At 46.7% G+C, this 26,430-nt stretch overlaps 1 protein-coding gene and 1 pseudogene across 4 annotated transcripts in view; one reads left to right on the top strand and one right to left on the bottom strand.

Moving 5' to 3' along the window:
- The window catches only part of Nhsl1 (NHS-like 1), a 216,228-nt gene extending 190,118 nt beyond the window's left edge, over positions 1–26,110 (bottom strand). Inside the window, exon 1 of one of the 4 annotated variants that reach the window (XM_030245007.1) lies at positions 25,441–26,110. Coding sequence is in view for 2 of the 4 variants with exons in the window: in XM_006512686.4 (XP_006512749.1) it covers positions 24,499–24,790 (292 nt within the window). In the remaining 2 variants the exon portion in view is untranslated. Of the gene's footprint in view, positions 1–24,498; positions 25,276–25,440 lie in introns of those variants that run through there. The other 3 variants (XM_030245006.1, XM_006512686.4, XM_006512688.4) reach the window with 3 other exon arrangements.
- Positions 6,534–7,654, top strand: Gm18942 (predicted gene, 18942; annotated as a pseudogene).
- Positions 26,111–26,430: the final 320 nt, after the last annotated feature.

Raw genomic sequence — 26,430 nt, 5'->3', positions numbered from 1 at the left:
GAGGATCTCAAAGGATCAGATGCCAAGGCCTGAGCCTATACAGCAATGCTGGGAAGGAGATTAAAGAGCCTGGCAGAAGGATATCTCCAAAATACGGGGGTGAGGGGCTGTGTTAGCCTAGCAAAGTCACTAATTAAAGGAGGGGGAGACAAGCGAACACTGTCAACTAACCTTTCCCAGGAAGCTTCCAGGGGCCGGATGGATCCACTGCCGTGGCTTAGATATGAAATATCCTTCAAAAGCTTGGTCCCCAAAACAGTCATACTGCTTGGACTTTAGGTCCCCCAATCAATGGATTAATCCATTGATGAATTCATACTTGAATGGGCCAGTGAGAGGTGGCAGAAAGTACCAGAGGCGGGGTCTGATTAGAAGTAGGGTTTGGGAGGCGGGCCTCTGAAGTCTCCCTCCCCACACCCTCCATCCTCTCTCTCATCCTTCCTGTTCCCCTCCCCCACCCCACTCTCTCTCCCTTCTCCTTACGGGATGCCAAGAGATGAACAACATTCTTTTTTTTTTCCTCGTTTTTTCGAGACAGGGTTTCTCTGTATATTCCTGGCTGTCCTGGAACTCACTTTGAAGACCAGGCTGGCCTCAAACTCAGAAATCCGCCTGCCTCTGCCTCCCAAGTGCTGGGATTAAAGGCGTGTGCCACCTTCATCCTTACCTCAGGTCCGAAACAAAGGACCCAGACATTGTATCCGGGCATTGGTGGCGCTCGCCTTTAATCCCAGCACTTGGGAGGCAGAGGCAGGCAGATTTCTGAGTTCGAGGCCAGTCTGATCTTCAAAGTGAGTTCCAGGACAGCCAGGGCTATACAGAGAAACCCCGTCTCGAAAGAAAGAAACAAACAAACGAACAAATAAAAACCTCCAGGTGGAGGTGGGGAAAGGTGGAGTCAGGTGCCAAGGCCAAGTTCTAGTACTTGCTAAAGTACAAAGAAATCCATGAGCTAAGGGGAATTGATTGATAGGAAAGTCAGAAGAGCCCAAGTCCTTCTGAAGCACAGATACCCAATGGCTCAAACGCAAATACTTTAGAGCTGCGGTGTAGCTCAATGCGAGAGTCCTTACCTCTCAGGCCCAAGGCTCTGAGTCCAATCCCAGTGCCACAAGAATACCACCAACTATGTTGGTTTACACCTGTTATCCCATCACTTAGGAGGCTGAGGCAAGAAGGACTGCAACAAGTTCAAGACCAGCCTGAGCTAAATAGTGACTTCTATGTCTTAGACTTCCCAGTGAGACTCTATCTGAAAAAAAATAAACAGTAAAGTTCCAAAGTGAGTATATTCCTTTGTAAGGACAATATAGTAAAACTATGTCTCGCTTATTCCTAGCAAGAAGATGTGAGTAACCCGTTAATACTCCACACCTAGAAGTCAACTGCCCGACCTGAACAGCAGGGCAATAATTATCATAAAAGTTAAAGCTTAGCAACTTAGGTTTTCAATGAGTAAGTTTGAAACATTTACAAAGTAATATTCTGGGGGGGGGGATATTTAACTACAAAGCAAAACAAAAACTCTCTCTTCTCATTATGTCCCTCCCATTAACATAAAAACACACTTACGTTGCTAAGATTTACGTAAGTGACGGGAGCAGTTTCCCAGCCCCAGCTTATTTTACCTTCTCTTCCCTTTCTCTCTCCATGTTTACAGCTACAAGGAAAAGAAAAAGAAAAAGAAAAAGTGTAAGAACTATCAAGTTCCATTTCTGGCTGCAGAGATGGGGAATCCCCGTTCCGTTCAGTACAATTGCCACATGGTTCAAAGAGATGGGGAAGCCCAGCTCCGTTTAATACAGCTGGCCGCACAGTTCGAAACTTCTTCGTTAGAACTTTTTTTCCAAACTTCAACAACTCCAACTTAAAAACCAGACGTTCATTTTCACTTTGGAAAGCCAAGTTGAAAGTAAACTCTGACCTCCCGGAATTCAATTCGTTCCCAGTGAACCCCTCACGGGCATAAATTGTTAAGACAGTCACTGGGGCAAACATTTCCAAGTCAGGTTTGACATGCAAAGCTACAAGAGACTTGACAGGGATCCTTTTTAACAAGCTCAGCATGATTAAAAACATGCACTTCACCAAAGCTCCTCGGCTTCTATAGGCAGCTCAGCTCCCTTGCAAAGAATGCACAGTGGGAGCAGAGGGCTGCTTCACGGCTTTGCACCCCACACTCTTCCTTGCACAAAAGTCCAGGAGAAATGCCCGTCCATAGAAAATGAGTGAAATGTTTTCTTGTATTTTATGTGCAGATGAAAGAATTTAGAGATATTAAACCATAAGCCATCAGCAGGTATGGTCTTCAAGATAAACTATAAAAACACAAAAATAACCATTTTCAACAACAACAAAAAAATTCTAAATAGGCCTTTTTTCTTTCTAGGGTGGAATCTTCATTATTTATCTCAAAAGTGGCATGCTCCTGCCTCAGCCTCCCATAAGCTAAGATCATAGGGATGCATGATGACTGGCTTAAGTGAGCTATTGCAGTAGTAGTCCCTCATCTGTTTAAAGTCCCCAAGAAAAACATTTTTATTTAAAACTATGTTGCATTTATCTATATGTGTGTGGACATGCATACACAGTGGGTCTACACACACAGTGTGACTGACTGTGGGCTGGCCTATGAATGCCATGGTGCGCATGTGGGGGTCAGAGGACAGGGGTCAGAGGACAACCCTCAGGAGTCAGTTCTCTCCCTCAACCACATGTGTCCTGGGGGTCAAATCCAGGTCATCAGGCCTGGTGGCAGACACCTTTACCCACTGAGCTGTCTCCTGGCCCTAGAAAACCATTCAGTCACTGCAGTAGCTGTTAGCTTACCCCACACTGAAGCTGTAGTTGCTGGTGGCTGCGTCACCTTCCACCCCTGCCTTGGCAGTCTTACATAATACTGGATTCAGCTGAGCACAAGGCTTACATTCTCAACCTTGCACACTTAAGCACCTTGGATATGATCCGATCCCTGCTTCCAAACACTGATACCCATACATATATTATTATGTCATAAAGACACGCTCTCCTCCACACACACACACACACACACACCCAAATATATCCCTAGCACCCTCTAAAATTGAACCTGGAAGCCTGCTCCGAATGACCCATACTATGGATCACGTATTATAGATCACACCATTGGGGATGAGGTGCCATCTTTGATTACTGCCCCACTGGAAAACCTTATTTCAACAATTTTACATATATAGGCGTCTTGCCTGAAATGGATGTCTGCGCATCCTGTTTATGAAAGTACATACGACGATGCCCTGGAACTAGAATTACAGATGGTTGTGAGCTGCCATGTGAGTGCTGAGAATCTGACCAGGGTTTTCTGAAAGAATAGCCAGTGCTCTTAACCACTGAGCCATCCTGAAGCCACTCTGGTGCAAATCCATACATGCTGATTTGGCTACTATTCAAGGTTGAATAGGCTTGGGTGAAGAGAGTGAGGACAGAGCTGTCCAGGGTCTGGGCATGTTTTAGAACAGGAGGTCATAGTTTGCATCTTTGGGGGTGGGGGCACAGTTTCTCTATGTAGCCCAGGCTGTCCTCAAACTCAGAGGCATGCCTGCCTCTGCCTAGGATTAGAGATATGCACCACAATCCAGCCATAGTTTGGATCTAGAATGTTTCTGAAAAGATGTCTGTGTAGAAGACTCAGTCCACCCTCATGGTGCTTTCTGAAACCATGGAATCAACAGGTGTTCGGGTTACTGAAGTATGTGCTTGTGTGTGTGTGTGTGTGTGTGTGTGTGTGTGTGTGTGCGCGCGCGCGTGCGCGTGCGCGCATGCGCACATACAAGTGAAAGCCAGAGATCTACATCAGGTGTCTTCCTCAAGATGCTCTCGGCCTTATTTTTAAAGACAGGGTCTCCCACTGAACCTGGCCCTCACTGATCTGGCCAACTGGCCAGAGAGTCCAGGGACCCTCCTGTCTTTGCCTTCCCAGTGCTGTGATGCGATTACAGATGTGTCGCCTGTGTCACCTCATCCAGCTCTTACATGGGTGCTAGGATCCAATCTCAGGCCGTCATGCCCACAGAGCAAGCACTTCGCTGACTGAGCGATCTCCCCATGGCGAGAATGCTTAGGAAGTGCATATATTGTCCCAGATGCTTCCTGTCTGTCATCATTCCTGGCCCTGTGATGTAAGCAGCTTTACACCATCATGTGCTCTCTGCTCATTGCTCTTGGGGTCAACAGAGGACCCAAGAGCTGGGGCTGTGCGATGCTGGGCTGAGACCTCTAAAATTCAAGGCCAAAATAAACCTCCCTCCATCATTTTTTACTTCCTTGGGGAATTTTGTCCTAAATGATGGCAAACTAACACTCATGGTTTACACGAGGAAACAGAAGCCAAAGCAGCTTACAATTTAATGTTGTTACTTAACAGGCTTCTAAATTAGACATTTCTGCATACAATAAACTCAACACACTGGAACTCTACAAATAAAACTTCCTTATCAACTTGGTTTTAGCTCATCTCAGCCTGAGAAGAGGGAAAAGGTTAACATAAAACTAAACTCCTTTCAGAGACACCATCAAACTACCATGTGGAAAACACACCGAATATCTTAAGCTAAGATCCTATATCCTCACAACTAAACTGTCATGTTATATTAAAGAAATTCCTCAAACCCAAAAATAATATCAATCTTATCAATCAGATCTCTAGAAAATTAAACTAACCAGAACATAAATCCTGTATCATTAAAATACAATCAAGCAATTAAGTCCAATCCTTCATTCTAACATCTTAGCCATGGGTCCCTCCATGTGTACTCTTTGGTTGGTGGTTTAGTCCTTGGGAGCTCCGTGGGTACTGGTTAGTTCATATTGCTGTTCCTCCTATGGGGCTGCTAACCCCTTCAGCTCCTTGGGTCCTTTCTCTAACTCCTCCATTGGAGACCCTATGCTCAGTCCAATGGATAACTGTGAGCATCCACCTTTGTATTTGTCGGGTACTGGCAGAGCCTCTCAGGAGACAGCTTTATCAGGCTCCTGTCAGCAAGCTCTTGTTGGCATCCACAATAGTGTCTGGGTTTGGTGACTCTATATGGGATGGATGCCCAGGTGGGGCAGTCTCTGGATGGCCTTTCCTTCAATCTCTGCTCTACACTTTGTCTCCATATTTGCTCCTGAGAGTATTTTGTTGCCCTAAGTAGGACCGAAGCACCCACACTTTGGTCTTCCTTCTTCTTGAGCTTCATGTAGTCTGTGAATTGTATCTTGGATATTCTAAGTTTTGGGGCTAACATCCGCTTATCAGTGAGTGCATACCATGTATGTTCTTTTGTGATTGGGTTACCTCACTCAGGATGATATCCTCCAGATCCATCCATATGCCTAGGAATTTCATAAATCCATTGTTTTTAATAGCTAAGTAGTACTCCATTGTGTAAATGTTCTACATTTTCTGTATCCATTCCTCTGTTGAGGGACATCTGGGTTCTTTCCAGCTTCTGGCTATTGTAAATAAGGCTGCAGTGACTTATGCCATACTAAGAGAAAACATACAGATAGATAGTATAAACAAGAATAAATTAAAAATTGATTTATAATGGGTTAAAGTAAAACTATAAGCAATAAAGTACCACACTCATTCACACTTACAGAATTATCTCCTGTTTATTCATATCCGGCTCATCCATATGTAAAACTCCACTCATCTCTCTTACATTTTCCTAGTTACACTAGAATGTACTATTATCTACCTAATATCTCAAAATGAAGCCTTATGTAATCAGTTTTCAAAAAGAGTGAACCTCCCTCCTGGGATTTCGGTCCAAAAGTTCGTCCCTGGCTGTGGTTATGCTGAGTCACCTCCCTAACTCCCTAGACACTGTTTGAAGTCCCTGGGAAAAGAGAAATTATCCTAGATCCCAGACCAAAGAGCCCAGGGGCCAGGTTACTAATGCCCAAATAGACAGGCGGTCGGGTGGGCGGGCACAGCAGCTGCACCTCCTACTATCCTGCAAGACTCCCTCTGTTCCTTCTCAAGTCCATAGCCTGCTCACCAAGGAGCAGCACCATTAAAAAAAAAAAGCTAGGAATTAAGTATTGGTAGCTCCAGCCTGTCCCAAGCATAGTCTATCTGAATGTTAAGATCTTGAACCTGATTAGACCCTCTGAGCATAGGCCGGCCATAGTCTATCCACATCCACAGGCAGTGGTTTACAAACACCAGGATGATGCTCTCACATCACCTGTGTGGCTATGGCCAGAAAGGAAGCCTGCAGGGTCCAGACCAGAAATTCAGATTTAGTGTATCTGGGGTAGGTGGGGTCTAGCAGACCACAGCAGATACTGATACCACTGGTTCTAGGGCCACCATTGGAACAGCTGCTTCAAGGGAATGGTTATCGGTCACAAGTCTCTTAATTGGTGCCACCACCAAGCAACATGCAGTTAAAAGTCCTTTTTAACCAGTAAAAGGAGCAGAGAGTTAAGGATATAGCTCAGGTTTAGCAGCTGTCTGCAGGCTGGCCTCTGGCGTTTCCCCAGCTGCCTGGTGGCAGCATGCAATGCAGCAGGACAGTACCAACGAACAATGTTTTCTTGAACTTGCTTCACCGATGTCTTTCATTCTGAATGTATTATGAAACATGCTGGCATATTTTGGTGTTCCCGTAAACCAGCTTTTTATAGAATATGCCGATTTGTTAAAATAAAGACTATGGGTCAGCTTAGAGTATTGTTCATATTATTGGGAGAATGCTTCCTTTAGAGCCTTGCCGAAGACTTCATTTTGAGGTGATCCCACACGTGAACTCTAAGGAGTCTGATGATTACGAACTTACAGTTCCATCTTTTGCTGACGTTTTGTGTGTGCCAAATGATGAAGAAGCCAGTTGTCTCAGATTTCAACATAGTCAATGGAAAAAGGAGGAGGAAGGGAAAATTGCTCCTTTTCACCCTTCAAAATTAATTTGGGACCGGTCGTCACCTGGTCTAAGACACAACAAAACAGAGACAGCCGATCTGCCTGTAAATGAAGCTGCAATTAAAAAGAGCGCTGCCCTTGAAGATGAGCTGACTTTTCTCCTGTCTCAGATTGCTGCGATTGTGGCAATGCAGGACCTGAGAGAGAGCAGAGACTGGCTTCATCGACTTGAGTAATGGACCCAGCATGGAGCAAGTGCCACCATCAGCAGCAGCCACTGGGCTGAGTGCTGAACCAGACCACATTCCTAGTGTGGTGCTTTCCCCTCTTCCTCCTCCTCCTCTTCCTCCTCCCCCACCTCCTCCTCCTCAGTTTTCTCTGCAGCCTCCAAGTTCTCTTCCCATGCAGCCTGGATCTGCTAATACACATGACATAGATAGTCTGGCTACTGAAATGGAAAGGCAGCTCTTAGGTGTTAAGAAGACCGATGACAGCCATCATTCAAAAAGCCAGAGACTTCGTGATGTCCCAAACATGCTGGATATTCCGAAGGATGGGAACAAGGTCAAACTTGGGCCTGTGGAAAGGTCACCAGGCGGCAGACCCGTTCAGAAGAGGAAGAGACGGAGTTCAGAATGGGATCCAGTGTCTTTAATATCTAATGCACTGAAGCAGAAGTTTGCATTTCAAGATGATTCCTTTGACAGAGAAAATAGTTCCTTGGAGTGTTCTCTGCTTTCTAGTCCTGAAACTTCAAGGTTTGGGCGTCACATTTCTCCAAAAGAAAGTCAGTAACCTAAGGGAAGGACTGATAATATAAAAGCAGTTATCCAGGCTATCAGAAGCAAAAGCTGTGCTCACACTTGGACAGACAGATCCAGATGTACCACGTGGCATCCTTCACTGCCTGTCAGAGAATCACCTCCTCTGTTAGGGTGATCAAGCTGTACTCCGGGACCCATCTCCACCCAGCCTGAGGAATGAGGAAGACACTTAAGAATACTGTCCCTGCTTTTGGAAGATGTGGCATTTAACTGGCTACTGAAGAGAGTTGGGGGTATAGATTCCCTGCTTTATGAGACTGCTACTGAAAATGAAATACATGGTTCAGTGAGCTGCCTAAAATTATGGCTTCCTACTGAGGCTCCTTTCAATCTTGTAAGTTGCTGTGATACGGTTTGTTTGGCCTTCAGCAGCTTGTAGATTTTTAGTGAGCAGAAGATGATATTGTTTTTTTATTACATTAGTCAGTCACAGTTAAAAAAAAAAGATAGTCACAGATTTAGTCATGTAGGGGTGAACTTTCTAAAACTTCCTGAGGTAGTAAATTATTTGACTATAAAATACTGCAAGCAGAAGTAGACCCTGGGTAAGTTTCATGCACACTGGCATTGCACACACAAACAGTGGAGTGTTCCCTTTGTTCTCTATTACGTTTGCACCCTATTTTTTGTTTGCTTGTTTTGTTTTTGTAAGTAGATTTTATAATAAATGGATCTTAAAAAAAAAGAAGAAAAAAAAAAAGAATATAGTGCAGTCAGTAAAGAGCTTGCCTAAAGCATTCAGGAGGCCCTAGGTTTGCTTCCCTGCACTGGGGATGGTGGGATACACCTGCAACCCAGCACTCCAGAGGCAGAGTTAGCTGGATGAGAAGGTCAAGTCTGCCATGGCTATAGAGGGAGTTTGAGGTTAGCCTGGGTTACAGGTGACACTATCTCAAAAAAAAAACAGAAAAGAGAGGAGAGGCCGGGGTGGGGGCACTAGAGGGCGAGCCTTATCAATGTTTCAGGTCCTCCATTCACTACCAAGCAAAACTAAGCAGTTGCAGAGTCACAGCATTTGAATGCAGTGAGTCTGGAGAGAGACAAGTGAGGAGAGTGTTTTAACCTCAGCAGATCACTTAACCAAAAACAAGCCTGAAATTGAATTTGTTCCTGTGACTCCTGTCTTCTGACCCTGACCATGAATGTCTGGCAGAAGAAAAGAGGCCAGAAAGACGGAAGCGCTAACAAAGACTCCGTGTTTAGAGGCTAGACTGTCTTCCAGGGTAGCGCGCAAAGAACCAGACACACTTAGTTCACTCTCTGTAGACTCACAATAGCACGGTGGTAGGCTACGGATTTGTCCCTGGGCCACATGCTATCCGGCAAATGGCACTATAATTTTAAAGATTCAATGCAGAATAGAAAATACTTATTAAGCCCTAGCTACACTCAGATGCTTTTCAGTATCGCAGGGAGCTGAAAAGTGGGAAAAATGATCAGATGTTGGGCATAGTGGCAAAAGCCTGTGATCCCAGCATTTGGGAATCTGAGACAGGACTGCCAGGGGTTCAAAACCAGCCAGAGCTACACACTAAATTCAAGGCTATCAGGGCTATAGAGTAAGACCCTGTTTAAACAAACCAAAAATGTCAGACATGGCAATGCTTGAGATCCCAGCACTCTGGCGGCAGGAGCAGGAGGATCAGAAGTTCAACCTCTGAAAGTTGTTTTGGAGGAAAATGCTCGACTCTGTGCATAAGAATGGAACATGTTGGTAACTGGAGTCAGGGTCACACAAATACCAGTGTACACATGCATACAAGAAAGAAAAGCTGAGCAGTGGTGGCGCAGGGCTTTAATCCCAGCACTTGGGAGGCAGAGGCAGGCAGATTTCTGAGTTCGAGGCCAGCTTGGTCTACAGAGTGAGTTCCAGGACAGCCAGGGCTACACAGAGAAATCCCTCAGAAAATAAAAAACAGAGAAAGAAACAAAGAAGGGGGAGGGGGAGAGCAAGAGGGGGAGGAGGGGGGAAGGGGGAGGGGAGGGGAGGGAGGGGAGGGGAGGAGGGGGAAAATGGGAGGGGGAGGGGAGAGGAGGAGGGGGGAAAGGGGGAGGTTCTCCAGACAAACCAAGTAACCTGTGAACAAATTTACACTTATGTGGCACCATTACCCCACCTCTAAACGGCAGAGATACTCTTGTGCCTTCTTATTTAGGTGTGCCCTCCCCCCCTCCCCTACAGTCTTGAGCAAGCTAAATAGACCTTAAAAGTTTGCCACAGTTGATCTTCCACCAACCTAAGGTGGAGTCTTCCACCTTGTGGCACAGGCAATTTCCTACAGGAGTAGGCTACCCGCTGAGCTTGCTTTGCAACATAATCCAGCTGAACAAAGGATGGGCCTGTGGGCTTTCCCTACATAAATACAGTGCTGAATATTAAACTTTGAGCCTTGATCAGAAATCTTTGTCTTGGCTTCATCCTTCTCTCACGGGCCCATCCTTTTTCTTTTCCAGCCTCCCTTTCAGGTACCCAGTTCCCCGTGGCTGCTGGACAGCTACAGTTAGGAAAACTAAATGAAACAGCATGTAATAGATAGGCTATCAATATTAGTTATAGATGCTGCCTTACAGACATTAATATACATTAATTATTAAATACAATTATTTACTTTATTATAATTGGGCTTTGTAGTTTACAATAGCATGTACAGAGTATATAAGAAGTCTAGTGGGATACATAGACTCCCAGCCCCTTTACACAGCTTCATTCTGTTGTCTGTACCGTTGGCTCACGGTTCCCGGATCCCCCTGTACCCGTTTCTCAGTTAAGCTCTCTTGCATTTAAGAGATCTAAGGCTATCAAGAAAACAAGAACCAAAGCTGCAGATGAGAGAGACTTGACAGCCCTCTCTTTTAAAAATCCTCCTAAATAAACACACACAGATGTTGCCAAAGGAGGCAGCCACCACGGTAAGCTGGAGACAGAGGTGTAATCACTACTCTGGTAAAAGGAGAAGGGGGAGGCTTGTTTGCTTCTTTTCTTTTTGTCCTTTCATTGTTGTTTGGTTTGGGTTTGCCCCAGTGCCTTATACAAGTTTGGCAAGCACCCTCCTACTCAGTGATACCCCAGCTTAATTTAATCTCCTTTGTAAGGAAAAACAGAAAGAAGGATTGACATCATTACCTGTTAGTCTGACAGACATATTTCTCTGCTAAGACCCTTAAGGAAGGAACCGTCTCCACCAGGGATCTGCCGTAAGACGCAGTACTGTTCTCAGTAAGGGATCCTACATATCCAATGTGGTTGGCTTGCCAGAAGATAGATTCTAAGTCTTAGCAACGTGTCTACTGATGGTTTTCCAGTGCATCCCCTCCCAGGCACTGTACTATGAGTGCAATTCCGTGGTCAAAAGAACTATTTAACTACACAGAGTAGGCCACATAAGCCAAGGTTACTTCTGAGTCCACACTCCATGCTCATGTCTTAAATGGCCACTTTCATACAAAATCATCACACACTTTTGATCCTGGGGTTGATTTCAGGGTTCACAACTAAAGAAAAATAATAATGCCAACTGACCACACTTGCTTCCTTCAGATGCCTCTAGCTGCTCACCGTTACGGCACCACCTAAGACACTACAGTCCAGCAATTAACAGCAACAGGCAAAATTAAATAGACCGGGCAGACCTCATGAGTTATCAAACTCATGTTCCAAAGTATAGGCCACTACGTCAGAGTGAAACAGCCCACAACCAAGTCAAATGTATTCCTAGAGCACTACTATCCCACCCTACATGAGGAATTCACACTCAGCATTGGGATATCCACACAGAAGCTATGCTGGGCCAGCACTCTGCCAACAAAGTCACACACACACTCACACACAATTCCTTCCTTAATGCAAAAAAGACTCAATCATCTCTTATAAAGCTCATGTTTACAATATACCTAAAACATTAACAAATTCTAAAGATGTAATCAAGAATTTAATAGTCTATCTGAATTTTATCTTATTTTTCTCCATTCAAACGCCTACTCTGACACTGATCTGTAATTCACATGCATGGCTTACAAGTAGTTCATTTTTAGAAACCAACCAAAGGCATATAGAGCAGTGAAGACGATGCCTTGCTTCTATAGAGAGAGGAAAAAGAACAAGAAGGCAAATCCTGACGTTCTGGGCATGGGACAAGGAGGGGAAACACACTAACACTTTTTTGTTTGTGTGAAGAAATCTTGGAAGGAAACAAAAAGTCAGAGCATGAAGATCCAACAGAGGGCTGGAGGGACGTGGCACGTGATCAGCAGAACAGACAGTTCACTAAATGCCCTTTGAAGTAAGTATCTTGGCTGGGCACACAACAAACTGAAATTTGTGCTATGACGGTCCGAGCTGCACACAAGCTCCACAAACCTCAGCCCTCATGTAGAGGTAATGCATGCAGCCCAGTGCTCTCTGAGAGTTCTCCAGCTGAATCATTAGGACAACTGGGACATCCTGAGGTATACTGGTTGGTTTTCCCATCTGTGTATAGTCCGGGGAGCCAGATCATCAGCCGGGAACTGCAGACCACCACAACTGTGATTCCCAGTGAAGTCAGGCATAATCCGATTACACATACCAGAGCCTACTTAATTCAATTTCTTTTGCTTTCTCAGTCTCTGCACAAAGAGCACTTTTCTCAGATACCTAACATGGTCAGATATTCAGAAAGTTCTAAACCCATCACTTCACAAGCCTTTGCATGCTGCTGTTTGGTTTTGGACCCCAGGACACGGGACTGAGGTGCATATTTTACACATCAGAGAAGACCCGGCCTCCTGGTTCTCCTCAGCCCCTACCTGGCATACCCTGCCCCCAACCCTGCACTTTCCAGCCCAGGAGCTGGCCTGCCCTTCCCCCAAAGGCTCTTCCTTATATAATCCAGATATTTTGCACACTTGATATGTCTCTGTTTCTCTCTGTGTGACTCTCTGTCTCTCTCCCTTCCACCCCCCACCCCCAGGCTAGTGCCCTTTTTGTATCTTTCTCTTCCCACTCCCCTTCTCTCTCCCCATGTTGACTTCCCTGGCCCTTAAGGCCAGTGAACTCGCCTGCCCAAGGGAAGCTTCCCGATAAACCTGCATTTAATATCATCTAACCTGGCTTAAATTGACTCACTTCACCGTCGGAGAAATAACTTACCACGGATAACACACCAACTGGAAGTATAATAACCACGGGGGGGGGGGGTAACAAAAGATCCCCGTGGGAATCCTCTGGAACAGTTAGAATAGTTGTCAGTCCTTTGGGGAAATGTTGCTTTATGTCTATAATAGAAATCAAGAGTAGTTAACAAAGCACTGATAACAAAATCAGCAATCCTCAACCAGTGGGAGGCGTCTCGTGCCAGAGAGTTTCTATTTGTCTTAGGAGAAATTGTGTAGGTGGGTTTGTTTTAGAAAAGCTGTCCAACAGTCCAGAATGTCCCAGAACTCCTGGTCCTCTGGCTCCAACTCCCAGATGCAATGATTACAGGTATGTGCCAACACATGTGGCTTCTGATTGTTTTAAAAACATAATTTCTAGAAGATATACTATAAATATTTAAAGCCGTAACTTCATATTCGGGGGAGTGCCACCACCCCACGAACCTACAGACAGGGCTTTTAAGATAGATGTCCCCTAAAAATGGCCATTGCTAACTAATTCAGAACAGATCTTCAAGAAATGGCTAAGCCAGGCGGTGGTGGCGCATGCCTTTAATCCCAGCACTTGGGAGGCAGAGGCAGGTGGATTTCTGAGTTCGAGGACAGCCAGGGCTATACAGAGAAACCCTGTCTCGAAAAACAAAAAAAAAAACAAAACAAAACAAAAAAAACCAAACAAACAAACAAAAAAAAGAAAGAAAGAAAGAAAAGAAAAAAGAAAAATTGCTAAGACTTGGAGGGAAGACTGGATTACTTAGCCAGACCCCCAGCTCGGAAACAGAGAGCAACAACAAAAGGGTTACTGTGTGTGACTCTTTGGAATCCAGAAAGCAGCAGAAGCACTAGCCAAGCGATGCCCTCCGTGAATGGGGAACCACTCCACCACCTAGACAGATTCCTAACACACAACAGCCTGGAATCTCCAAAGCTCGGTTTATCACAATCACCTGGGGGCCTTGCTGGCCCGGGCTCTTCCTGGCCTCCACCCAGCCTCTGATTCAGCATCTCCGGGGGCGGGGCCTGAGAATCGGTTTTTGAACCGAGCCCGGGTGACCGTTCATGACTCAGAATGTGTGGGAAACAAGGAGATGAATGAAGAGGTCCTAGGGGTTCCGAAAGGCCCAGAAGAGCTGGGTGCCGCGCAGTAAGTGCTGCTCCAGGGAATGGCGCTGGGGTGGAAGGCTGAGGACTGTAGTTTAGAGACCTAGGCAGTGAGGCTTGGCAGGGGCAGGGGGCTCTTCCACAGCTAGGAAGCTCAGCGGGAGCTGAGCTGGCTTCCCAGTTCCCACAATAGGAGGAAATAAGAGGAGAAAGGGCCTGAGAAAGAAAAAGGACATGAGAGTCCCAGGAGAAGGGCTGGCAGCCCAGCCCCCAAGCTCAACCTTGTGGAAGACAGAGAGAAAGCCCCTCCCTCCCCCATTCCTGTCAGAGACTACAGATGCTTCCAGAATCAGTGCAGGATGTTTTGATTTCCAATCGCTCCTGTTTTCACATTTTTCTCTCCCGCCATTTCTGCTCCCGTCTTAGCACTCCTCTTCCAGGCTACTGGATCAACCGTCAGCGGTGACGGGACATAATGTGCACCCAGGTGCTACCTTGGCTGTTCCCATCATCGAGGCAAAAGCAGCAAATGTGGGATACGGATCTACTGTGTGCCCCAGCTCCCACTAAGAACCATGCACACTGGTCTCACTTCTGCCCATCTGCAAGTCCTTTACTGGAGCTTGGAGCTTGGGCGCGGGGGGGGGGGGGGTGGGGGGTGGGGGGGGAGCTTTGAGATAGTTCAGTAGTAAAAGTGACTGCCACCCAAACCTGATGTAGCTGGAACTGAAACTTGTGGTAGAAGGAAAGAACTGGCTCCTTGAAGGTTGTACACACACATCACCCCCCCCGCCCCCCCCCCCACATACCTTTTTAAGAGCCCAAAGCCTTTTTAAAAGACAGGTAGGTTCTTCCTATGTTGCTCAGACAACGGCACCATACCTAATATGACAGACTTCAGCCCTTTTCTCTTTTAGACTGGGTCTTTTGTAGTCCAGGCTGGCCTTTAACCCTTTATGTAGCCAATGATAGCTTGAATTCCTCATCTTTCTGCCTCTACCTCTCAGGTGCTGGACTTACAACCTTCCACCACTGTGCAGTGTTGGGCACTCCGCCCTGCAGCTTGCTTTGCTAGGCAAGCCTTCTACTGATGGAGAATCCCCCACCCCCTTCCCTCCTCTGAAGGAAGGCGTGTCATCCTTTGCAGCTGGCTCAGGTAGTACTGGACAGTGCAGCAGGCAATGCTGGAGCAGGCTGACCTGAGATGCACCCTGCCTAAGAGGGCTGGATTTCCTCTCACATGGGTTCAGCCTCAGCAGCCCTTCTCCAGGGACTTTCATGTGGCTGTCCTCTTTTTCTTTCACAAGCCCTTTAGCCTCTATTTCCTCCTATTGTGGGTACATGTCACTATTTCAGAAGCAAAGGGAATAAAGGCTGGGATCTCCATGCCCTTTCCTTGGCGTCCACCAAAAGACAAGCTCCAGCCCCACGTTTTCCCAAAGCATTGCTGAGGTGAACACTGAGCCAGGCATGGTGGTGCAGGTGCGTGCCTGAGATCCCTGCCCATGGGGAGAGGGGAGCCAAGAATTCTAAGCCAGCCTAAACTATGTGAGGCCCTGAGTGGGGTGGGGAGTGAGAGAAGTGGAGAGAGAGAGAGAGAGAAAGAGAGAGAGAGAGAGAGAGAGAGAGAGAACACCACTGAGAGCAGTGCACAGACGTGGCATGGCCCTCAGCAAAGCTCTGCTCATTCTGAATTCCAATGTTTGCAGAATTCATCAACGGCAGATTGACAAACCAACCTGGGCAGAAACAAAATTAAACAAGTTCTCAGGCCTCTAAGTCAGAGTCAAGCCATCTTAATTTATACTTCAAATTTGACTTTTTTTTTTCTTCCGAGTGATAAAGTAGCTGAGTTGGTAGAGTATTAGTCTGGCATGAACAAAGCCTTGGGTTCAATCCCAATATCAACAAAGCAATGCATTATAATAATAGCACAGGCCTGTAATCCCAGCACTTGGGAGGCTTTCTTATGTAACAAGGCTGGCTCAACATATGCAGCAATCCCCTTTGTTAAAAAGACTTGAATGTCTGTGAGAAATGGTTGTTCTCCCAGAGGATTGAAGTTCCATCCCCAACACCCATGTCAGGCAGCTCACAACAATGTATGTCTTAATCAGGGTTTCTATTCCTGCACCAAACATCACGACCAAGAAGCATGATGGAGAGGAAAGGGTCGATTCAGCTTACACTTCCACACTGCAGTTCATTTCCAAAGGAAGTCAGGGCAGGAACTCCAACAGGGCAGGAACTTGGAGGCAGGAGCTGATGCAGAGGCCATGGAGGAATGTTACTTCTGGCTTGCTTCCTCTGCCTTGTTCAGCTTGCTGTCTTATAGAACTCAGGACTACCAGCCCAGGGATGGCACTACCCACAAGGGGCCTTTCCCCCTTGATCACTAATTGAGAAAATGCCTTACAGTTGGATCTCATGGAGGCATTTCCTCAACTAAAGCTCCTTTCTCTGTGATAACTCCAGCTGTGTCAAGTTGACACAAAACTAGCCAGTACAGCGTAACCCTATGTCCAGGGCATCTAAGGCCTTCTTATGGACTCTGCAGGTACAACATATACGTGGGACACACACCATACCCGTGAGTAAACATTAAAATAACCCTTTTTCCTGAAAGATTCTTAAATAAAGCAAACGGAAGATAATGCTTTACTCTTCTGCTTTACAATTATCTTCCAAAATATTAAGGAACTGAAATATTTCCACTTTATTAAAATTTTTTTCAAGGGGCTAAGAGACGGTTCAGTTTTTAGCTTTCACATCAGGTGGCTCACAAGTGCCCATAACGTGGGCTTGAGTATCTGATGCCTCTAGTCTCCATGGTGATGCCATCATGTGCACCTACACACACACACACACACACACACACACACACACACTTAAAAACTAAAACTCAGTGTCTTCAGTAACTACTCCTTGTCCTAAAACAATCCATACAGATGAAATTAATTAATGTGAGATGTTTCCTCTATAATACTGCGTTCCTTCAATGTAGGAGGCTTTGTATACTTCCCAGGCATTGTGTGCCAATAGTCAGTGAGTAGGCTATGGTCTTACATCAAAGGCTGCACACTCCTAATTCAAAAACTAGGCACCTTTTTACTCATCTGAGCATATGGCAAATGCATTCAAACACAGGTCTTGTTCCATGATGCCACCAGCTCCTTTTACATAGGAGGAAGAAAGCAGGCATACACTGTGGGCAGAATACACACAAACTTGAAACACTCAGTTGCCTAATCTGTTGGTAAGTGACTGACTCCTCAGCCTGTGAACATCCACACAGCCACATGCTAACTAGTGAGTAACTGGGAAGGTAATTAAGAAGTCCCTGAGTTTCTTCCTCAAACTGCAAATAAAAACTAATCAATAAAATGTTGATCTTGTTCTTCTTTCTTCCTCCTCCTCCTCTTCCTTCTCTTTTTCCTCCTCTCCTTCTTCTTTGACAGTCTTATGCAGCCCAGTCTAACCTAGTATTCCTTACCCTCCAGCCTCTACATAACCTACTCCCCCAACCAGACATGTGTTACTACACTAATCAGGCAATTCTTGTTTGTTTGTTTGGTTGGTTGGTTTACTTATTTATTAAGCAGGTTATTTATTTATTTATTTATTTATGAAGCAGGATCTTCATATATAGGCCTGGCTGTCCTGGAACTCACTATGTAGGCCAGGCTGGCTTTGAACTCACAGAGATTCGCCAGCCTCTGCCTCCCAAATGTTAGTATTAAAGGTGTGCATCACCATACCAGACATATGCCGACAACTCTCACGGTCAGGCACATAGAAAACGATTGCTTGATCTCACACAGGCTGTTCAAACCCAATGGTACAATCTGCCCACTCAGCCACTGTGGGTTTCTGTTAATAAATGTAAGAACTCTCCTGAGAGTAAAGGTGGGTGCAGTCCATACTCTCAACACCTCTCTAGTACGCAGTGTGCTTCAATGAAAGCAAGTCTTGTGCCAGAAGAGGAGCCCAGTGCCTGTTCTTAGAAACTCAGCAAAGCCCACATCTCCACTGCGTCTTTAGGGCTCTGCCACACACACTGCAGAGATTCATTCTGAGGGAGAAGCAAAGCTATCCATTCTGACATCAGCCAGCTGCTGGTTAGGTCAGAGGATGACGGTCTCTCAAGAGCAGGCTGATGATGCATTCATCAGCTAAAACACGCCTCTCACGCGTTAGCCCACACTCTCTACCAAATGTCTGAAGACCTGGTTGGGCAAAGACAATGCCCAGACAATCTTTCTGCCAATAAGCTACCCTTTTCTAAGGGAAGTCAACTGCTAGAGGCAGAAAGAACCTTGTGCATGCCATGTTCTGAGCTGCTCCCACCTCGCCATCTGTCTACAACAGCATTCATCCAACCTTAAACATTATACAGAGCATACTAGGTCCACTGTATATGGGTGCACGGGTGGGATACATAGCCCTGGGGCTAATTACATTTGATGTTAATTCCGTTCTCCCGTGAGGGGCTCAGACAAGGAATGAGTCAGCACTCAGGTGATTTCCAGAAACCTGCTTCCCACCTTAATTTGTAAACTAGAGGAGAACTGATGATTGGGCAGATAGAAGGGAAGGTGGGGCAGAAGGTGAGAGGGAGAGAAGAAGGAGAAAATGGAAGAGAGAGGATGCAGAGGAGGAGGAAGAAGAAAAGCGGAGCAGAAGCACATGGCCTGGAGAAACCGAAAGTTCTAAGCTGTGGAAGATGGTAGTGTAGCGGTAGATCTGCCCAATCTAGGCGCACAGCATGTAATCATATTAACTGTGTTGTGCTTTCATTGCCCGGGCATATTTGGGATGGGAGATTTACTGCAACAAAAATGCCATAGTATAAAAGGTGCCCTGTGGTTAGACGGCACAGCAAACCCTCTCAATGCTTCTAGAATCTAAAGGGGTGGGCATTCTTTCTACAACTATTATTTTAAATTGCCTTTTCCTATGCTCTGTTGGCAGCAGGATTTCATATTTACTCAGGAAGTTCTCTATTGTTGTCAAGACGGGGGTCTCAGGTAGCCCAGGCTAGCCTCAAACTCACCATGTGGCCTAGAATGACTTTCATGTCCTGCTGTTCTCTCCTCTGTCCCCAAGGACTGGATTTCAGACACGAGATACTACATTCAGTTTCGTGCAGTGCAAGGGACTAAACCCAGGTCTCTCTTCACTCATGATGGGCAAGCAACCTACCACTGAGCTACATGCTCAGTCCCAATAAGTCCCAGTAAGTGCTTTTAAAACAAACTGAAAAGAATTTAGAGTAGGACTTGGAGAGATGGCTCAGAGGTTAAGAGCACTGACTGTTCTTCCAGAGGTCCTAAGTTCAATTCCTAGCAACCACATGGTGGCCCACAATCATTTGTTATGGGATCCAATACCCTCTTCCGGTGGTCTGAAGCCAGCTACAGTAATATTCATATACATAAAATAAATAAATAAATCTTTTAGGAAAAAAAAAGAGTTTAGAGCAGAAATCACAAGACCTTGTCTTACTAACACCTTTTACTAGCCCTAGAACTTTCATTTCTTGATCTATAAATTGGGCTTAAAAATGCAGTCTAGCCTTTCTATTTTATTGGTTTTGGAATAAAATAGAAAGGGGGAAGGGTGGCTCAGAGGTTAAGAGTACTGGTTGTTCTTCCAGAGGACCCTAGTTCAATTCCCAGGACCCACATGGTAGCTCACAACTGTCTGTAACTCCAGTTCCAAGGGATCTGACACCCTCACACAGACATACATGCGGGCAAAACATCAGTAACAGAAATGATAAACAAATCTGAACAATGGGTTTTTAATCCACAGTCCCACTTCACAGGAGCTTGTGAGTGTTAGTCATGGAAAGCAGCGAATGCTGAGCCTGGGAAACATTTGCTTGGTAAAGGAAGTACAAAGCCCACAGCCGGCATGAGTCCACTTGTCTGGAATGTTCAGAACAGTTAAATCCACAGAGGCAGAAAGGAGACTCCCAGTGACCTGGAGGTAGGAAGGTCAAGAAGAAAGGGAGACTGACTCCCGGGATGTGGGGGGCCATGCAAATAGGCTGTGGTCATGTTTCTCATGTCTGAATACACTAGAAGTCACTGGCCCCTACACTGAGAATGGCTGGATCTAGGAATTGTGTCTCAATAAAATTAGCTGTAAGGCCAAGCCACGGGTCTATAGTTCTAGCTACTTGGAGGTAGAAGCAAAATACTGAGTTCAAAGGCTGCCTGGGCCATAATGTGAGTCAAGGCCATAGACAACCTTCAGATTTAAAATTAGAGCATTTCCTAATATGCCCTAGTCAGATCCCAAGTACTGAGGGTGAGGGAGCACGCCCACAGACCTTAAAAACCAAACATAGCCATGCCAGTGAGAATCTGCCCGTCTCTGCAGAGCGAAGGCTCTTGCTTGTTAACAGAGCCCAGACACAGCTATTCACACTTCTGCCCCTTGTCACAATTTTCAATGTAGCCTTATTTAGTCAGCAGCAAAATTAATCAAGTTCTACTTGCACAGAAACAGGTCCGGTGAGATGATTCAGTGGATAAAGGCACTTGCCACCAACCCTGACAGCTTGAGTTGACCCCTGGATCCCACAAGGGGGAAGGAGAAAACACTTCAGTAAGTTTCCTCTGACTTCCATGTGTCATGGTGTGTGCACATCCGAGAGTGTATATGCGCATGCGCACACACACACACACACACACACACACACACACACACACACAATGTTATAGTATACATGTGATAATATCCAGTCACTGTACTGAGCTCTATAATAACAGATGTGCTGCCATCCCTAACCTCAAGTAGCTTGCAGTCTGGCTGAGGAAAGCATGTGTCAAAGAGTCACATTCAGTCGCTGTAAATGCAGTACACTTAAGATCAGTACACTTAGTCAGGGCTCTTAGAGAAACAAGTGACAGAATCGATGTACATACATACATACATACATACACACACACAGAGATACATATATATATGATACCCGCTGAGACATCCAGCCTTGTGGACTGAACAACTACTGGATGCGTGTGTGTGTTTCATATATGTGTATACATGACTACATATATATATATACATATATATATATATACACACACATATATATGATTTATTAGAGAGGCCTGTAGTCTGTGTTCCAGCTATTCCAACAATAGCTGTGTAGCAACAGAAAATCCAGGAATCCAGTAGTTGTTCAGTCCATGAGACTAGATGTCTCTGCTGGTCTTCAGTATACACTGGAATCCCAAAGAAGTAGGCTTTAATGCCAGTGAAGAAACGTGCCATGCCAGCAAGAGTGAGCGCAAGCAGGCAAGAGTACGAGCTTCCTTCTTCCACATCCTTTATATAGGCTGCCGCGAGACAGTGTGGCCCAGATTAAAGGTGGATCTTCCCACCAAAAAAAACCTTTCACAGGTGTACCCAGAAGCTTGAGTTTAAGTTAATTCCAGATGTAGTCAAAGTGACAACCAAGAATAACCATCACAAAGTCCATCCTGGACCACTTTCCACAACATGGGATCATCAGGTATAGCCTCAGAGTCCTCACAAGACATGGATAAACAGGGACGTGTTTTTGCTAACTTAAGACAGGTTTTGTAGGACTCCCCCCACCTATGATATTTGGAAGATGGCAAGCCTGAAGAAATATTCCTCGTGATCCTTGAAACCAGTAGGACTGGCCCACAGGACTAAGTGTTGTTTTTCAGGTTACCACCGGTACGTGTGGTGCAACCTTACATGTGGTGGTTATGGGCAGTCATGAGTGAAATAAGAACTGGATCCTGGCCCCCTCTCGTGCATGTGCTGCTGGAGACTCATTAACAGGTATATCTTACCAGAGAGATGAAATTAAGGTTCTCAGGCAGCCCTCTGACAGTTCCCAGCATGTGTCTACACTTCGATCCCTATCTCTAAACACTCCTACAGTGAAGCTACACACATAAGCAATGGACAGCAAGGGAGGCAATCAAAGGTCTGTGCGCCAGCCCTCAGCCTAGACAAATCACTTCAAGTCTTTTGGCTTTGACTACTCCTCTGGTTATGAGTTCATGAAATTAGTCAATTTACAGTCAATTCTCAATACGAAGGTTCATGAATGAAGGATGTAACTTTGAAGACCTGCTTATAAAAGATCAACACGTCAGGCACAGTGGTACCTTCAGTCCTAGCACTGTGAGTTCAAGGCTAGGCACCTTCCACATGCTGGGACTGTGGATATGAGCCACTATGGTAGACAAGGCATTGCTTTAAAAGAATCCTGCAGATGCTAAATAGGATAAATATATAGGGTTTTTATTATATGAATATATAGGCTCTTAGCACACAAAAAGAGTTGCGTGCAAAAATGGGACCAAACCTAATAATGTGTTTAATAACTCATCTTTTTCTCTGTATGCACACCTATGATCTAGGCATAATTACTTTTGATAAAAGCTTTCATGATTATATGAAAATGATGAACCAGGATTACTGGTATAAAATTAAAGCCACTTGAAATGACATGCCTGTGAAAACTTTGAAGAGAATTATTTCAGTCGCTTCAAAAACAACTTTAGAGAGAATTCAGGGAGCTGCTGGGCAGTATTGTTTATTGGAATACACATATTCAAAGAAAGGAAAGTGAGCAGGAGGTGATGTCATTTGCATGTAGCAGCACTTGGAAGTTGGAGGCAAGATGATATGGAGTTCAAGGCCCACCTTAGCTATATAGCAAGTTCAAGACCAGTCATGACTATATGAGTCTCCATCTAAAAGGAGGAGGTAGAGGAGGAAATATATTCAAATGCAAAGCAAAACTAGCAAAATAAGCGGTCTCTTTCCTCAGTTTATTTTTACTTTATGTGCTGGTGTTTTGCCTGTGTGTATGTCTGTATGGGGTGTTGGATCCCCTAGCAACTGGACTTACAGGGAGCCATGATCTGCAATGGTGATGCTGGGAATTGAACCAGGGCCCTCTAGAAGAGAGCAGCTAGTGTCCTTAACCTCTGAGCCATCTCTCCAGCCAGCAAGGAAAGAGTTTTAACATCAAGGAATATTGTTTATTTTTCTACAGGTTATCTTAAAATTGTAATTGGCCTTGTTCTGCAATTACAGAATGGGGCAACACTCCATTCCATGTAACTAGAATGTGTTCTCTTTGTTTTGTTTTGTTTACTTCCCTTAGAGTTCTTCACCCAGTAGTTAGAGCGGCCTCACCACACTGCACGTCAGGGATGACAGTCTCACTCACCCAGGTGCACACACCCAACACAAAAAGGCACAGAAACAAACAGGACTGCCAGGTTTACAGTGAAGGTCCCCTAGGACAGCACATCCTATGCATGAGGTCATCGTTCACATGAACTAAATAGATTCTGATTATGTTCCGTACAAATTATTAGGTCATTTTGACTCCACGCCCCTTCTCATCCCCTCCCACTCTCCTGGGTTGAAAGCTGTCCACCACTTAAAAGCTGTGTGTTTTAGCATAACCAGAAATGCACAACTTAGGAAACACATTACAGCGGCATATGTAAGTAGTAGATTCAAATTTGTGAAAATTCGAACTCCTAAGCTTCGAGATGGTTAAACGTGACTTGGGTTTTCAAGCTGGAAAACAAGCTACTCCGGATTACACACGTATGAAGTGATTCTAAGTCGGGCCATTTTTCATGCAGAGCTGCTGAAACCTAGGCGTGGGCTGTTATACCAGTATCTCCCCTCCCACCCGGCAATCCATCAGCCATCCCCAATTTACTCTTTGCACTAAGTAGCATGAACAAGTTCACCTACTGGAAAGGGAGAAACCACCCAGGCATCACACTGAAAGTTTCTTAGTTTAGGCCAGCAGGAAATTCCAGTCCCTTCATTCATCAGAGCCAGTTAAAGCTGCTGAAAAGAGATGGGCACTTGGAGATTACAATGTCAAGACATAGACTTAATCTGGGGGGTTGAAGAGGGCCAAAGACAGAGTCCCAGCTCAAGGTCAAGGTCCTCTGAATAACAAAGAACCAGTGGCCACTCTGGAAAAGGAAACAAAATTCAAGGCTAAAAGTAAAAACCTCAAGTTTGTGTGCTTTCTTTGGAAGGTAATGCCACAGGTACAATACCTGCGGGGGGCGCGGGGGGTGGGGTGTTGCGCAGCTGTGACAAGCTGCTGCAATCCTCGCTTGGTCCCCAGAGATTGTCCACAAACTGATCCTCAAGTGTGAGGTGTCCACCGCTTAAAAGCTGTGTGTTTTAGCACATAGCAATAGTAATGACTTCGACAGGACACCATCACTTGTGCCATAGCTGTTGCTGCTCGTCAGTTTCCCACTGACAGAGCAGAGGAATGGCACTCCCAAAAGCCACACTCTGCGCCCACTCCAAGTCAGTTTTTTGGAGGCCAGAATCGGGGCTCATCACACGTATATTGCTACCTGGACTGCCTCCCCACCCGAGCCACCGACACCCGTGGGCTCCCGAGGAGGTCAGAAAGCTGAGCCTGGGCCGCCAGGGGGCGGGAGGCAGCAGCTGGCCGAGCGCCTCTGTGCCGCGGTGCCCTCCCCGGGGCCACCAGCCACTCACGGATTTTCACTCGCCGGTGGTCCAGACGCGCGGCGGCGGCGTGCAGGGCGTCCAGGCGACGGTGCAACTCGGCGGTGCGGTGACCCAGCGCAGCCGCCTGGCCCTCGAGCTCCCCGAAAATGTCCCCAGCGCAGCGCGACAGGTCGGCCAGCTGGGCGAGCAGGCAGACCAGGGTGTGCGAGCTGACCTGCTCCAGCGAGCGGAAGAGCGGCGGGTCCCCAGCCCGAGCCAGTGCCGCCTCGTCGGGCCGGCGCAGCCGTGCGGGCTCTACGCTTCGTTGGTGGAAGGGCATGGCTGGGCACGCGGGGTGCCGGCGGACCGGCGATCACGGAGTTCACGCCGGGCCCCGGGGACGATGGGCGCGGGTCCGCATCCAACACAAAGGAGGGTCCCGGGGCAGCTGCCGCGGGGACGAGGCCGGGCGGCGAGGAGGCGCAGGGACCGCGCGGAGACCCTAACCCGGTGCCGCGCGGCTGCTTGCCTCCTCCGGGGCTCTGGAGCAGCGCGGCCGAGAAAGTTCCCGGAGCAGCTCCCGGGCGGCCGCGGCGGGCCCCGCTGAAGTTTGCAGGCAGGAAAGCGCCTCGGCTCCTTCCCTCCCTCTGGATTGGAGAGGGAGGAGGAAGCGGGGGAAGTGCCGCCGCCACGGGCGCGAGGGAGGGCGGCCGGAGAAAGGGAAGGGGGAGGAGAAAGGCCGGCTGGGAACCACCTGCGGCTCCCGCGCCCGCCGCGCCCTGCGCCCAGGCCGTTGGCCGCCCGGCGCCCCAGCGCACCCTGCTGGGGCGGCCGCGCAGTCCCGGAGCTCCGGGTCGCCGCCCACGCCCCCAGCCGAGCCCCCGGGCGCCGGGGCCCAGTCGCCGCCCGCACCCCAGGCCCGAGTGGGGCGCTGCGCGGGCGTCGCAGAGGCGCCGGACTGCGGGGCCAACCAAGAACTCGGCAGCTCACCTGCGCTGCTGCGGTGGCGGCTGAGGCTCCGTCCTGCCTCCCTGGAAACGCTGGGCGGCTCGTCTGAGCCCCCCTGGTCTCTCTCCTGCAAAGCTCTCAAGACTTCTGGGACGCTTTTGTGGACCTCGTGGAAGACCTCAATAAGTCACCCGCTGACCAAGAGTTCTGTAGTCAACTGGGAGTCCAGAGGAACAAAAACAAACAAACAAACAAACAAAAAACCCTCCGAAAACCATAGTGACCATAGTGCTTCAAGAGTTTTTCTTAGTGTCTCCTTAGTGCTTTCCTGCTCCTCAGGTGCGAACAGTTCAGAGACAGTTGCCTGTTTCATCCATCCCTCAACCGTTGAGTTAGGTTACCAGAACCTAGAACCCCAAATCCGGGGCCTGGAAAATGTTTTAACTAAACGCCCTTAAGATCATAGTCACGAGACACCCAGCTAACTCAAACCTTCTGCTAAGAAGAATTTAAGGAGACTGAGTCCAATATCCCGAAGCTAAAAATCCCATTGGCCGCGTTGCTGTGTTTGCTCAGAAAGCATCGTCTTTGGTTTCTATAGTGAAGTTGACCCACATTTCAGTACCGCTTTCTGACCTTAGGATCAGTCTCCAAAGTGGTGCTAGCTCGCCTCTCTGCCGGACAGGAACAAAGCAAGCACGAAACTAGTAAACTCATGAGGTGGGAAGGAGTGAGACTCAGGCTTTAATGCCAGCTCTCAGGAAGCAGAGAGAGGCTAAGGTCGAGCCAGTCTGGTCTATAGAATGAGTTCCAAGACAGCCAGAGCTACAAAGAAAACCCTGTCTTAAAAAAACAAAACAAAACAAAACAAAACAAAAACAAAAAACTTAGTAGACAAACTTTTTCCGTCTTCCCCTGTTTTACATCAGCTTGTCCTGTTGATGGTGGTGTTTTACAATAGATGACATTAATGATCTCAGATCACCTAGTAGGACCACCTTGCAGGGTGGTAAGCAAAGGAAACAAGTGCTG

The sequence above is a fragment of the Mus musculus genome, chromosome 10 (assembly GCF_000001635.26).
Source record: "Mus musculus strain C57BL/6J chromosome 10, GRCm38.p6 C57BL/6J".
Taxonomy (NCBI): domain Eukaryota; kingdom Metazoa; phylum Chordata; class Mammalia; order Rodentia; family Muridae; genus Mus; species Mus musculus.
Note: the sequence above shows the minus strand (reverse complement) of the source record. Positions and strands in the feature narration are given on the sequence as shown.